The sequence below is a fragment of the Monodon monoceros genome, unplaced genomic scaffold, assembly GCF_005190385.1.
Source record: "Monodon monoceros isolate NGI ecotype Baffin Bay Population unplaced genomic scaffold, NGI_Narwhal_1 Super_Scaffold_20, whole genome shotgun sequence".
NCBI classification, from domain to species: Eukaryota; Metazoa; Chordata; class Mammalia; order Artiodactyla; family Monodontidae; genus Monodon; species Monodon monoceros.
The window spans coordinates 105,448,157-105,464,208 of NW_021703777.1; the positions used below are offsets into that span (position 1 = coordinate 105,448,157).

Consider the following 16,052-nt stretch of genomic DNA (forward strand, 5'->3'; position numbering starts at 1 on the left):
CAGCTTTAGAATAAAAATGAGTAATTTTCAAAAGAAAATTTCCCTGTCTTAAACTAACATAACCAGAATACCTTTCTGGCCATAAATTTAATTATATTGTACTTGAGTTGTAATAAGAACACTCTTGAAAGTAAAAGCCAGAGGCATATGAAAATGAATTCTAGGAATTCATGTACCTGGAATCCTAGGTATGGAGTCCAGTAAGTTCATGAACAAGTTAGTTAATATCTCTGAAATACTTCATAGGTTTACTCTGTGAATAAAACTAGACAACATACACAAAGTACTCTGCAAAGACCAAGTAGGAAACCACCAAAGTAATTCAAGGGTGAGGTGGTTAGAAGCTAAAGTAGGACAAAAGACCACTTCCCCTGAGATTCTAACAATCAAAGCAAATATTTTAAAAGACACAAAGCCCCACATACATGTCCCTTACAGTAAGTAGTCACTAGATGTTAGTTTATCTATCCCTCTTTTTCAAAACCTTGAATGAAACTGTCCAATTATCAGATTGTCTAGCAAGAATAATATAGACTAATATCTGTATAAAAGGAAGAATAATAGGTATAATCATTAATTAGGAACAAACAAATTGGGAGCAAGGCATTAAGGCCACAGAGACCAGAGACTAAGGCAAGCCATGGCATCAAAAAAAGAAAAAAAGTAAACACTGTGGTGAAATGCATAAGGACAATAATTTTTAAAAAAGCAGCTTGAAACCAAACTATGGAGAAGCTTGAACACAAATTACCTTAATTCTGTAAACAATGGGAAAAAAAATCAATATATATTTTAGAGTAAAAAAAGGAAAGGATTAGACTACACTTTAGAAAGATGATTCTGCCAACAATATAAAATGGAATAAAAGGCAGACAGGACTGGAGGTGGGGTGACCAACTGTACAGTGGCAGTCAACACTCAATTTTTCACTGTTACAGGGGGGAAAAAAGGCAAAGTCCTGTGCATAACAGACACCACATGAGCCTGCATTTTCATTTTACAGAATCATGGTTAAAAATAATTTAAGTCTAAATACAGTGAGGGATCTTGGATTGAATCCAAGGATAGGAAAGGATAATAGTGGAAAAGCTTGTGAAATCCAAATAAGTTTGTGCTTTAGTACAAAGTACCAAGCTTAATTTCTCAGTTTTGAGAAATGGTCTATGATCATGTAAGTTATTAACCTGAGAGGAAGCTGGGTGAAGGATATACAAGAACGCTCTGTAATATTTTTAGATTTACAGAAGAATTGCCAAATTTTCTCAAGATAAATTTTTCTTGAAAAACAACACATCATCTTCCCACTACAAAAAAAAGAAAGAAAGAAAGAAGAAAGCCTCTATGTAGGTAAAAGTGTCAAACTCAAAGGACACAACTCTGAGTAGGGCCCCAAAGAAGTATTCAGGAATTGAAGGAAAGAAAGAATGGAAGGAGGGTAGCCATCACACTCTAAGTTTAATAATCCCTTAAGTGTCTGAACTATCTGGAATTATCTATAGCCCATAAAATGGCTTCTGAGATTCATGAGCCCCCTAAAATTTTATGAGAATATCTATGTGTATTTTTCTGAAGTTTTGTAAAACACTTAAGAATCAGTAATTAGATATAAAAAACAGACAATCCAAACTAACAGAAAATAGAACTATCGGGAATTCCCTGGCAGTCCAGTGGTTGGGACTCTGCACTTTCACTGCCATGGGCCAGGGTTTGATCCCTGGTCAGGGAACTAAGATCCTGCAAGCCACATGGTGTGGCCAAAAATAGCAAAAGAAAATAGAACTAAGTATAACTTTCTAACATTGATATGACAAATCTCAAGTTAAAAAAAAAGATAGGTTCAACATATAAAAAATGCAAGCAAAACTACAATCTAAATATAAAGGAAAAATACTGAAAACATAGTTTCAATGAAAATGGCATAGAATTAATATTTATTGATTTCATACAAATTTATAAGAAAACTATAAACAGCCCCAACAGAGTAAAAGTAGAGTAAGGACAGACAATTCACTGAAAACGAAACAGAGATTACACAATAGACCGCCACCTAACAAGCAGAAAGGCCAGCTGCTCATCTATAAAATCAAACTTTCTTGAGCCCATCACAGAGCTGAGGTCCTAAAGCAGTAACATGAGCTGCTTCCAAAGAGTGACAAGTCCCACCAAGAAAAGTCAAGACACATGAATTATCTCCCTTTAGTAAAGCCTGGGAGGAAGAGATGGCTGCAAAAAAGCAGGAAGAAGAAAACAGCTTTAAAGTTTTGAAAATTCTTCAAGGCTGAGTGTGGACTAGTGTGACAGGTGAGTATCCCTGGGAACCCAGACGTGAGGAGCTCTGCGCTCACTCACAAGCAGGCCTACAGGAGGTATGCAGAAGGAACGTGAAGAGCAGGTCTGGAGACCAGAGCGCGCTCCCTCGGTGGCGCACAGCACAAAGCTCTGCCCACTCCCTGCAGCACTGTCTCATCCAAGACAAAAGCCTTAGGCTGATGGGGGACGGCAGGAAACCGCTCCCCACCCGAGCCCTAGCCTCCCAGGGTCTGCTGTTTTGGGGGAGGGGTAGAAGCAAGTATGGTCTGCCAAAAGGAGGTGGAAGAAACTCTCTTGGCCCAGGATCCTGAACCGATACAAACCAGGGATCTGCACGTGAGGAGCAGAAAACTCACCCTCCAAGACCTCCCAGGTTCAAAGAGAGGCTGGCTACCATGCAGGGAGGGGAAGCAACACTGAGAAAGACCCACTCCAAGATCCAGAAGCATAGGTCCTGCTTAAGGCTGAATCTGGACCAGCAGAACGGAAAACCACCACTGCTCCCCCATCGTGAGCTTGGCACTAAGTAATAAGCAACAGTAGTTTACTGCTGTGAGAGAGGAGCAAGAGCCTGGAAGGGGACCCCTTCTGCGGTACAGGCACATAGGGAATGCTAAAAGCTGAGGACGGAGCAGAAACACTGGGGAAAACCCTCCAGCAGGCCAGATCCCACACTAAGCACAAGGAAAACAGCTCACCCCTGGAGAAATGTGAAGCGGGTGCTGCATGAAGAATAACTATAGAATAAGGAAACCCTAACCCAGCTGAACTACTTATTAAACTAACTCAACTCACTATACTGACAGTGTGACAGAAGAAGCATAAATGCCCAAAGCATAAATACCACTTACCTCAATCTCCACTGTTCTTCCAGACACAACACCCAGCATTCAATAAAAAATTAGGACACATCAAAAAGAGCAAGAAAAAACACCCACTGTTAAGAAATACAGCAAGATCCAGAAATGACCCAGAGGTTAGAACCATCTCAGGCAGGACTTTAAAATAATTAAAATTACTATGTTAAAAGATCTAGTGCAAAAGCGGACCGCATGCCTAAAAAGACAAAGGATTTCAACAGAGAGATGTACACTATACTAAAAACAAAAAAGATAGCCAAATGATGATAGAATTTTTTAATTATCAGAGTTTAAAAATTCTTCCTATGGGCAAATCAATATATTGGATACAGCTAAGGAATCAGTAACCTTGAAAATAAGTGAATAGAAATTAATAAAGCTGAAAAGTTAAGACAAAAAAGGGTGAAAGAACAGAGCATCTTTAGGCTGCAGGAAAATATTATATTGTCTAACATATGAGTAACTAGAGTCCCATAAGGAGGAGAGAGAATAGGACAAAAGAAATATTTGAAGACATAATGGTCAAGAGTTTTCGAAAACCAATAAAAGAATAAACTACCAACCCAAGAAAGTAAAAGAACTCTGAACTGAAAGAAATCGATCTAAATATACTGAAAGACCTATAAACTTCATACTAAAACTGCTGAAAACCAAAAAGATTAAGAGCAAATGTTGAATTTAGGCAGAAAAAAAAAGAAACATTATAAAGAGAGGAGGAAAAAAGAAAAGAATCACATCAGACTTTCATCAGAAACAATGCAAACAAGAGGACCATGGAACAACATCTTTAAAGTACTAAAAGAAAAACACCTGTCAACCCAGAACTCTATGCCCAACAAACACATGAAAAGATGTTCATCATCACTAATTATGAGAAAAATACAAATCAAAACTACAGTGAGGTACCATCTCACACCAGTTGGAATGCCCTTTATTAAAAAGTCTACAAATAATAAAACGCTGGAGAGGGTGTGGAGGAAAAGAAACCCTCTTATGCTGTTGGCGGGAACGTAAACTTGTGCAACCACTATGGACAATAGTATAGAGGTTCCTCCAAAAGCTAAAAATAGAGTTGCCATATGATCCAGCAATCCCACTCCTGGGCATACACCCAGACAAAACTATAATGCAGAAAGATATATGCAGCCCAATGTTCACAGCACCACTATCTGCGATAGCCAAGACATGGAAACAACCTAAATGTCCATCGACAGATGAATGGATAAACAAGATATGGCATATACATACAATGGAACATTACTCAGCCATAAAAAGGAACGAAATAACGCCATTTGCAGCAACATGGATGGACCTAGAGATTATCATACTAAGCAAAGTTAAGTCCGAAAGAGAGACAAATACCACCTTACATCACTTATACGTGGAATCTAAAATACGACACAAATGAACATATCTACGAAACAAAAACAGATTTACAGATATAGAGAACAGACTTGTGGTTGCCAAGGGGGAGGGGGGTGGGGGAGGGAAGGACTGGGAGTTTGGGATTAGCAAATGCAAACTATTATATGTAAGATGGATTAATAACAAGGTCCCATTGTATAGCACAGGGAACTATATTCAATATCCTGTGATAAACCATAATGGAAAAGAATACGAAAAAGAACATATATATGTATAACTGAGTCACTTTGCTGTACAGCAGAAATTAAACACAACATTGTAAATCAACTGTACTTCAATACAATTTTTAAAAATGTATCCTATGCCCTCCCCCAAAAAATCTTTTAAAAATGAACAAACAGATGAGAAAGATCTGATACAAAGCCCTTCCAAACTCAGTCCTCTGTGCCTCCCAGTATGCTATGTGTACATTGAAACTATGGTTTCTAGGACACTTTCTAGGAGTTATATACTCTAATTTCTATCACCTACAATGTAAATTCCTCAAGGACAGAAAACACAGCTGGTTAAGCTCTGTAGTGCCAGTGCCCTAGAATGTGACTAACTACAGCAGCGGGCTTTTAACAGATATTGGATTGATGATGGATAATGAAAGAATGAATAATGAAGGGATGAGAGGGAAGCCAGAAGCAGAGCAATAGGACTAGCTCAAGAGCTCAGAAGTTGGTTAACCAACAGAAAAATGAAGAAGAGCAGAAAGATGAAGTACGAAACCTTCTGGGATTAGGTCTCATTGACCTGCAGAGAGTACATCAATATATATGAAGAAAAACATCAGAGCAGGGCAGTTAGCAACTCATTTTGTTTCTATTTATTCAGCTAAAATGCTTATGTAAGGGAAATAAATTAGGAAAGCAAGTCCCAGACTAATCATCTGGTAAACATTTTATAATATGGAAAAATTCAAAGGCTAAACATTCATAGTATATTCAGATATAGGTAATTTTTATTTAAAAGTTGTATGCCTAGTATATCCAGTAAGATATACTAGATGAAAGAGTTTTATGGTAATAGGATTTTAAAAGTCAAGAGTGGATTCAGAAATCACAAGCCACAGTTAGGACAGGATAAGGAGCAATGATACAACGCCGACTGTGTACCACCATATCAGGAGTTCCTGAGCAGCACTGAACAGCAAAGGCAGGAACCCCATGACTGGGGAGAAAGGAACTACTGACTCCCACGTGAAGGCCACATCCTCTTCAGCTAAATGAACTGTGACCCTCCACTGGAAAAGGGGAAGTATGGAGAAAGGAGCAGAGAAGGGAAGAAAAACAACTTCTAAAAACTGAGATTAAACTAAACTCAGAGAATCACACACCCAGTGGGCCTGCGTTCTGGATAACATCAAACCTCTTTACGTTTCCATATGTTCAGGAACGAGACAAAGGTCGTTATGTCCTGGAACATTCACCTCCCTAAAATTCAACCATAAGATGTCATCAAGTTATCACAGGGGAAATCTGGACTCCCTAAATGCTTAGGAAAAGTTAAATACATTATGTAACTCAACTTAAAAATATACTGATGCCAAGTTGTAGAGCTGAATAACCAAGGCTGAATTTCCTCTATAAAGCACTTGAGTGTTAAAATTACAGGTAAAATAAAAGATTGTTAGTCTCTCAAGCCTCCTGTGGTTTAGACTGACTGGAATATTTCACATGTGATACATATATGGTGCCCCCCACAGCACCTAACACAGTGATGCACATGCACAGAAAACCGTCAGTGCTATAAAGAATTTAAAATGCATGTATTCAGCACTTAATGTATTCAACAACACATTTGTATGGAAACACAAAAGACCCCAAACACCCAAAACAATCTTGAAAAACAAGAACAAAGCTGGAGGTATCATGCTCCCTGATTTCAAACTACACTATAAAGCTACTGTCATCAAAACAGTATGGTACTGGTACAAAAAGAGACACATAGATCAAAGGAACAGAACAGAGAGCCCAGAAATGAACCCACACTTATATGGGCAATTAATCTATGACAAAGGAGCCAAGAATATACAATGGGAAAAAAGACAGCCTCTTCAATAAATGATTTTGGGAAAAGTGGACAGCTACATGCAAAAGAATCAAACTGGAGCAGAAGCAAGAAGAACTACAATCCTGCACCCTGTGGAACAAAAACCACATTCACAGAAAGACAGAGAAGATGAAAAGGCAGAGGGCTATATACCAGATGAAGGAACAAGATAAAACCCCAGAAAAACAACTAAATGAAGTGGAGAGAGGGAACCTTCCAGAAAAAGAATTCAGAATAATGATAGTGATGATCCAGGACCTCGGAAAAAGAATGGAGGCAAAGATCGAGAAGATGCAATAAATGTTTAACAAAGACCTAGAAGAATTAAAGAACAAACAAACAGAGATGAACAATACAATAACTGAAATGAAAACTACACTAGAAGGAATCAATAGCAGATTAACTGAGGCAGAAGAATGGATAAGTGACCTGGAAGACAGAATGGTAGAATCCACTGCTGCAGAACAGACTAAAGAAAAAAGAATGAAAAGAAATGAAGACAGCCTAAGGGGCCTCTGGGACAACATTAAACACAACAACATTCGCATTATAGGGGTCCCAGAAGGAGAACAGAGAGAGAAAGGACCCAAGAAAATATGTGAAGAGATTATAGTCGAAAACTTCCCTAACATGGGAAAAATAGCCACCCAAGTCCAGGAAGCGCAGCGAGTCCCATACAGGATAAACCCAAGGAGAAACACGCTGAGACACATAGTAATCAAGTGGGCAAAAATTAAAGAAAAATTATTGAAAGCAGAAAGGGAAAAAAGACAAATAATATACAAGGGAACTCCCATAAGGTTAACAGCTTATTTCTCAGCAGAAACTCTACAAGCCAGAAGGGAGTGGCATGATATACTTAAAGTGATGAAAGGGAAGAACCTACAACCAAGATTACTCTACCAGGCAAGGATCTCGTTCAGATTCGATGGAGAAATCAAAATCTTTACAGACAAGCTAAAGCTAAGAGAATTCAGCACCACCAAACCAGCTCCACAACAAATGCTAAAGGAACTTCTCTAAGTGGGAAACACAAGAGAAGAAAACAACCTACAAAAACAAACCCAAAACAATTAAGAAAATGGTCATAGGAACATACATATCGATAATTACCTTAAACATGAATGGATTAAATGCTCCAACCAAAAGACACAGGCTTTCTGAATGGATACAAAAACAAGACCCATCTATATGCTGTCTACAAGAGACCCACTTCAGACCTAGGGACACATACAGACTGAAAGTGAGGGGATGAAAAGAGATATTTGACGCAAATGGAAATCAAAAGAAAGCTGGAGTAGCAATACTCATATAAGATAAAATAGACTTTAAAATAAAGAATGTTACAAGAGACAAGGAGGGACACTACATAATGATCAAGGGATCAATCCAAGAAGAAGATATAACAATTATAAATATATGTGCACCCAACATAGGAGCACCTCAATACATAAGGCAACTGCTAACACCTATAAAAGAGGAAATCGACAGTAACACAGTAATAGTGCGGGACTTTAACACCTCACTTACACCGATGGACAGATCATCCAAAATGAAAATAAATAAGTAAACAGAAGCTTTAAATGACACAACAGACCAGATAGATTTAATTGATATTTATAGGACATTCCATCCAAAAACAGCAGATTACACTTTCTTCTCAAGTGCACACAGAATATTCTCCAGGATAGATCACATCTTGGGTCACAAATCAAGCCTCAGTAAATTTAAGAAAATTGGAATCATATCAAGCACCTTTCTGGACCACAACACTATGAGATTAGAAATGAATTACAGGGAAAAAAACGTAAAAAACACAAAGACATGGAGGCTAAACAATACGTTACTAACTGACCAAGAAATGACTAAAGAAATCAAAGAGGAAATCAAAAAATACCTAGAGACAAATGACAATGAAAACACAACAATCCAAAACCTATGGGATGCAGCAAAAGCAGTTCTAAGAGGGAAGTTTATAGCTATACAAGCTTACCTCAAGAAACAAGAAAAATCTCAAGTAAACAATCTAACATTACACCTAATGCAACTAGAGAAAGAATAACAAACAAAACCCAAAGTTAGCAGAAGGAAAGAAATCATAAAGATCAGAGCAGAAATAAATGAAATAGAAACAAAGAAAACAATAGCAAAGTTCAATAAAACTAAAAGCTGGTTCTTTGAGAAAATAAACAAAATTGATAAACCATTAGCCAGAATCATCAAGAAAAAGAGGGAGAGGACTCAAACCAATAAAATTAGAAATGAAATAGGAGAAGTTACAACAGACACCACAGAAATACAAAGCATCCTAAGAGACTACTACAAGCAACTCTATGCCAATAAAATGGACAACCTGGAAGAAATGGACAAATTCTTAGAAAGGTATGACCTTCCAAGACTGAACCAGGAAGAAACAGAAAATATGAACAGACCAATCACAAGTAACGAAATTGAGACTGTGATTAAAAATTTTCCAACAGGGCTTCCCTGGTGGCGCAGTGGTTGAGATTCCGCCTGCCGATGCAGGGGACGCGGAATCGTGCCCCGGTTCAGGAATATCCCACATGCCGCGGAGCGGCTAGGCCCGTGAGCCATGGCCGCTGAGCCTGCGCATCTGGAGCCTGTGCTCCGCAACGGGAGAGGCCACAACAGTGAGAGGCCTGTGTACCAAAAAAAAAAAAAAAATCTTCCAACAAACAAAAGTACAGGACCAGATGGCTTCACAGGTGAATTCTATAGAACATTTAGAGAAGAGCTAACACCCATCCTTCTCAAACTCTTCCAAAAAGTTTCAGAGGAAGGAACACTCCCACACTCATTCGATGAGGCCACCATCACCCTGATACCAAAACCAGACAAAGATACTACAAAAAAAGAAAATTACAGACCAATATCACTGATGAATATAGATGCAAAAATCCTCAACAAAATACTAGCAAACAGAATCCAACAACACATTAAAAGGATCATACACCACGATCAAGTGGGAATTATCCCAGGGATGCAAGGATTCTTCAATATATGCAAATCAATCAATGTGATACGCCATATTAACAAATTGAAGAATAAAAACCACATGATCATCTCAGTAGATGAAGAAAAAGGTTCTGACAAAATTCAACACCCATTTATGACAAAAACTCTCCAGAAAGTGTACCTCAACATAATAAAGGCCATATATGACAAACCCACAGCAAACATCATTCTCAATGGTGAAAAACTGAAAGCATTTTCTCTAAGATCAGGAACGAGACAAGGATGTCCACTCTCACCACTATTATTCAACATAGTTTTGGAAGTCCTAGCCACAGCAATCAGAGAAGAAAAAGAAATAAAAGGAATACAAATTGGAAAAGAAGAAGTAAAACTGTCACTGTTTGCAGATGACATGACCCTATACATAGAGAATCCTAAGGATGCCACCAGAAAACTACTAGAGCTAATCAATGAATTTGGTAAAGTTGCAGGATACAAAATTAATGCACAGAAATCTCTTGCATTTCTATACACTAATGATGAAAAATCTGAAAGAGAAATTAAGGAAACACTCTCATTTACCATTGCAACAAAAAGAATAAAATACCTAGGAATAAACCTACCTAGGGAGACAAAAGACCTGTATGCAGAAAACTATAAGACACTGATGAAAGAAATTAAAGATGATACCAGCAGATGGAGAGATATACCATGTTCTTGGATTGGAAGAATCAATATTGTGAAAATGACTATACTACCCAAAGCAATCTACAGATTCAATGCAATCCCTATCAAGTCACCAATGGCATTTTTTACGGAACTAGAACAAATCATCTTAAAATTTGTATGGAGACACAAAAGACCCCGAATAGCCAAAGCAGTCTTGAGGGGAAAAAACGGAGCTGGAGGAATCAGACTCCCTGACTTCAGACTATACTACAAAGCTAACGTAATCAAGACAATATGGTACTGGCACAAAAACAGAAACGTAGATCAATGGAACAAGATAGAAAGCTCAGAGATAAACCCATGCACCTATGGTCAACTAATCTGTGACAAAGGAGGCAAAGATATACAATGGAGAAAAGACAGTATCTTCAATAAGTGGTGCTGGGAAAACTGGACAGCTACATGTAAAAGAATGAAATTAAACTCAAAATGGATTCGAGACCTAAATGTAAGATCGGACACTATAAAACTCTTAGAGGAAAACATAGGAAGAACACTCTTTGACATAAATCACAGCAATATCATTTTTGATCCACCTCCTAGAGTAATGGAAATAAAAACAAAAATAAACAAATGGGACCTAATGAAAGTTCAAAGCTTTTGCACAGCAAGCGAAACCATAAACAAGACGAAAAGACAACCCTCAGAATGGGAGAAAATATTTGCAAATGATTCAATGGACAAAGGATCAGTCTCCCAATTATATAAACAGCTCATGCTGCTCATTATTAAAGAAACAAATAACTCAATCCAAAAATGGGCAGAAGACCTAAATAGACATTTCTCCAAAGAAGACGTACAGATGGCCAAGAGGTACATGAAAAGCTGCTCAACATCACTAATTATTAGAGAAATGCAAATCAAAACTACAATGAGGTATCACCTCACACCAATTAGAATGGGCATCATCAGAAAATCTACAAATAACAAATGCTGGAGAAGATGTGGAGAAAAGGGAACCCTCTTGCACTGTTGGTGGGAATGTAAATTGATACAGCCACTATGGAGAACAGTATGGAGGTTCCTTAGAAAACTAAGAATAGAATTACCATATGATCCAGCAATCCCACTACTGGGTGTATACCCAGAGAAAACCATAATTCAAAAAGACATACGCACGATAATGTTCATTGCAGCACTATTTACAATAGCCAGGTCATGGAAGCAACCTAAATGCCCAATGACAGACGAATGGATAAAGAAGTTGTGGTATATATATATACAATGGAATATTACTCAGACATAAGAAGGAACGAAATTGAGTCATTTGTTGAGACGTGGATGGATCTAGAGACTGTTATACAGAGTGAAGTAAGTCAGAAAGAGAAAAACAAATATCATATATTAACGCATGTAGGTGGAACCTAGAAAAACGGTACAGATGAGCCAGTTTGCAGGGCAGAAGTTGAGACACGGATATAGAGGACAGACATATGGACACCAATGGGGGAAAACTGCGTTGGGGTGGGGATGGTGGTGTGCTGAATTGGGCGATTGGGATTGACATGTATACACTGATGTGTATAAAATTGATGACTAATAAGAACCTGCAGTATAAAAAAACAAACAAAACAACTAAACTTTCATTGGGTTATTTGTATGGATATATGTTAATATAAATGTTTCAGAAATTACATGAAATTTCTAAAAATCTTATATGTTCTGGTATAATGTTATAAGTCATAATTCTAGTTATTACTTTAAAATGTATATCTCAGAAATAACTAAATTTCCTTGTCAATTGCATTATTATGAACTTTCATCAAATCTTTAACCATGGTCATTTTTAAGTCTTTTGTCATTCACAGACAGTTCTGGGTGTACTCTGAGGCTTTTGCAAAAATGTTCCTATAAAAGGGTTTCATCTTCAAGGAATTCATGGAAAAGACTGACAGGTACAGGTTTCTGGTAACTGACTATACTGCTGAACTGAATGAAGAAGCATTTTCAGAACTCTAATGAAAAACTGATGAATTCATAAAAGTGCTAACAGAAGATCAAGATGAAAAAAAATTAATTACATGGGACTGAGTGAACTGATGAGGATGATTATAATTTTTGTGACTTTCTGTCTGAATTAAAAAAAAAAAATCCCACAAGGACTCAGAGGCAAAAAATATACAAATCAATTTTCACTGCAAAGTAAAGGAGCTGTTACAGTGGAGGATTACTGGACTGAATGTCAATATTATGACACAGTATGGGTGTGTTTCGTGTTTGGTAATTACATTCATTGTTGCTTTTGTTGTGGCCATCCATTTACAATGCTTGGTGTCAGTCTATCTCTTGTAAAAATAAAATGCAGCGTGTGTGTGTGTGTGTGTGTGTGTGTGTGTGTGTGTGTGTGAGAAAAAATATTTTTTTTAAAAAAAGAATCACATTGGGACTACTTTCTCACACCATATACAAAAATAAATTCAAAATGGGTTAAAGACTTAAATGTAAGGCCTGAAACCATAAAACTTCTACAAGAAAACATGGGCAGTATACTCTTTGGTCTTAATAGTATTTTTTTTTTGCCTATGTCTCCTCAGGCAAGGGAAACAAATGCAAAAGTAAACAAATGGGACTACATCAAACTAAAAAGCTTTTGCACAGCAAAGGAAACTATCAACAAAACAAAAAGGCCACCTACTGAATGGGAGAAGATATTCGCAAATGATATAGCTGGTAAGGGGTTTATATCCAAAATATACAAAGAATTCACACAACTAACATCAAAAAAACCAAACAGGGCTTCCCTCGTGGCACAGTGGTTGAGAGTCCGCCTGCCGATGCAGGGGACATGGGTTCATGCCCCGGTCAGGGAGGATCCCACATGCCGCGGAGCGGCTAGGCCTGTGAGCCACGGCCGCTGAGCCTGCGCGTCCGGAGCCTGTGCTCCACGATGGGAGAGGCCACAGCAGTGAGAGGCCCACGTACCGCAAAAAAATAAAAAAAAACAATCCAATTAAAAAATGGGCAGAGGATCTGAGGATCTGTTTTTCTAAAGAAGACATGCAGTTGGTGAACAAGCACATGAAAAGATGCTCAACATCACTAATGATCAGGGAAATACAAATCAAAACCACTATAGAGATAACACCTCACACCTGTCAGAATGGCTATTAACAAAAACACAACAAATGACAAGTATCGTCATACACTATTGGTGGAAATATAAACTGGTGCAGCCACTATGGAAAAAAGTATGGAGATTCCTCAAAAAATTACAAATAGAGCTATCATATGATCCAGCAATACCTCTCCTAGGTATTAGAAAACACTAATTAGAAAAGCTATACACACCCCTATGCAGCATTATTTACAACAGCCAAGAAATGGATGCAACCCAAGTACCCATCAATAGATGAATGAAGTTGTGGTATATGTATATAATGAAATATTACTCAGCCATAAAAGAGAATGAAATCTTGCCATTTATGACAATATGGATGGACCCACAGGATACTATACTAAGTGAAATAAGTCAGACAGAGAAAGACAAATATGGTATGATTTCACTTTTATGTGGAATCTAAAGAACAAAACAAATGAACAAACTTAAAACAGAAACAGAGTTACTGATAGCAAAAAGATTACCAGAAGAGAGGGGACTGGGGGAGGAAGAAAGAAATAGGTGAGGGTGATTAAGAGGTACAACGAGTATGAAATATACAGTGTGGGAAATACAGTTAATAACTAAGTAATATCTTTGTGGCAACGTAACTAGACTTATTATGGTAATCATTTTGAAATGTATATAAAACATCAGTATGTTGTGTAACAGAAACTAACACAGTGTTATAAATTATACTTCGAAAACAAATGAACATACAAACAAACTCCCAAAAAAAGAGATCAGATTTGTAGTTACCAGAGGCAGGGGGTGGGAGGAGAGGGAACTGGATGAAGGCAGTCAAAAGGTACAATCTTCCAGTTATAAGGTAAATAAGTACTAGGGATGTAAGGTACAACATTATAAACATAATTAACACTGCTGTATGTCATATATGAAAGTTTCTAAGAAAGTAAATCCTAAGAGTTCTTATCACACACACAAAAAAATTTTTCCTGTTTCTTAAATTCTGTACCTATATGAGATGATGGATGTTCACTAAACTTATTGTGATTATCATTTCGTGATGTACATAAGTCAAATCATTATGCTGTACACTGTAAACTTATACAATGCTGTATGTCAATTGTATCTCAATAAAATTGGAAGAAAAAAAAGAATATAAAATACAAATGTTACTCCATATTACCACCACCCTTTTTTTGGAGGGGGAATGTTATGAGATGGATATAATTATTCTCTGGGGATTCCCTCTTGGACCTCCTCTTACCCGTTCCTGTAGAAGTTCCACAACCTGCTGGACACAGTCATTTACATCACAGGAGTCTGTTTTCAGCACCAATTCCGGGGCCTCTGGTTTTTCATATTCAGAATCAATCCCAGTGAAACCTATAAAAGGTAAAAGATAATAGAGGGAGTGGAAATTAAAATAGGTTTGTTTCCTCAGTGCAAGTCTCTGCTATGCTGAAGTTCATATTTATGCTGCCCCTTCTAAGTTACGGGGTTATAATATTGAAACTTCTTTCCTGGGAGAAGATTTCTAATTAAACTTTTGTTTCTTCTTTGAACACAAACAGTTGATCCTTCTTATTCGCAGTAGTTCTCTTCAATAAGTTGCCACACACACAAAATTAGTGAATACTGAACCACTGCTTCTAGGAGAAATGTGGGTTTGGTTTCCTGTGGGCCTCTAGTTACCAAATTTTTGTCAACCAATTAATATATTTGTTTTATGAGTGTTTCTGTTTAAAGACACCTTATTTCATATATAGTGCTGATTCATTAACACCGAACTCATGGCCAACAGCACCAGAACTCATGTCTGAACAAAGCTAATCTAACACATGTATTTTCTCCATAAGGCAGGTCAGTCTTCCTGCACTTGGGAACACTGGACAGTACTTCAGCACTGTGCCGGGGGGGCCATTTTAAACAGCAAAATCCCCAACAAAAAGAAAAAAAAAAAAAAGTAAAACACATGGCACTAAAGGACACTTCTTGGGCTTCCCTGGTGGCACAGTGGTTGAGAGTCCGCCTGCCCATGCAGGGGACACGGGTTCGTGCCCCCGTCCGGGAAGATCCCACATGCCGCAGAGCGGCTGCGCCCGTGAGCCACGGCCGCTGAACCTGCGCGTCTGGAGCCTGTGCTCTGCAACGGGAGAGGCCACAACAGAGAGAGGCCCGCGTATCGCAAAAAAAAAAAAAAGGACACTCTTTACAGTATGAGAGCTGAAACACAAAAGCCTTGTTCAACTTCAGCTGGGAATGTATATTCCGGGTGACTAAAATTTTGCTTCTCTGCGTGTGTCTACAAGTGACAGCCAAAGCACAGTGGGTATATGGATGTGGGGTAACAAATTTTAGTGAGTAGGCACATTTGCAAATCTGGAATCGTCCAATAATGAAGATTGATGATATTTCTATCACCCTTCCTTTCTTCTGTTAAGTAAATGCCTACAGTGCCTGTGAAGAAAACAGGAATGAGTACCAAGTAATCCAGAGCATCCAATTTCTCCACAGGAACACAGGATATAGTGCCGAAACCCTGGGCATAAATCCAAACTCGACAGGATTTCTTTCCCTCTCAGTGCAAAAACCAACGCCAAGTCAATCTGTCCATTATATTCACCAGGATTATCTACAGCCGAATTGAAGCT

General features: G+C 38.0%; 1 protein-coding gene across 3 annotated transcripts in view; it reads right to left on the reverse strand.

The window, feature by feature from the left end:
• The window catches only part of PAPSS1 (3'-phosphoadenosine 5'-phosphosulfate synthase 1), a 108,399-nt gene that overhangs the window by 63,570 nt on the left and 28,777 nt on the right, over positions 1-16,052 (reverse strand). For all 3 annotated transcript variants that reach the window (XM_029235448.1, XM_029235450.1, XM_029235449.1), the window contains exon 5: positions 14,666-14,784. In XM_029235448.1, coding sequence (XP_029091281.1) covers positions 14,666-14,784 — 119 coding nt within the window. The remainder of the gene's footprint in view (positions 1-14,665; positions 14,785-16,052) is intronic.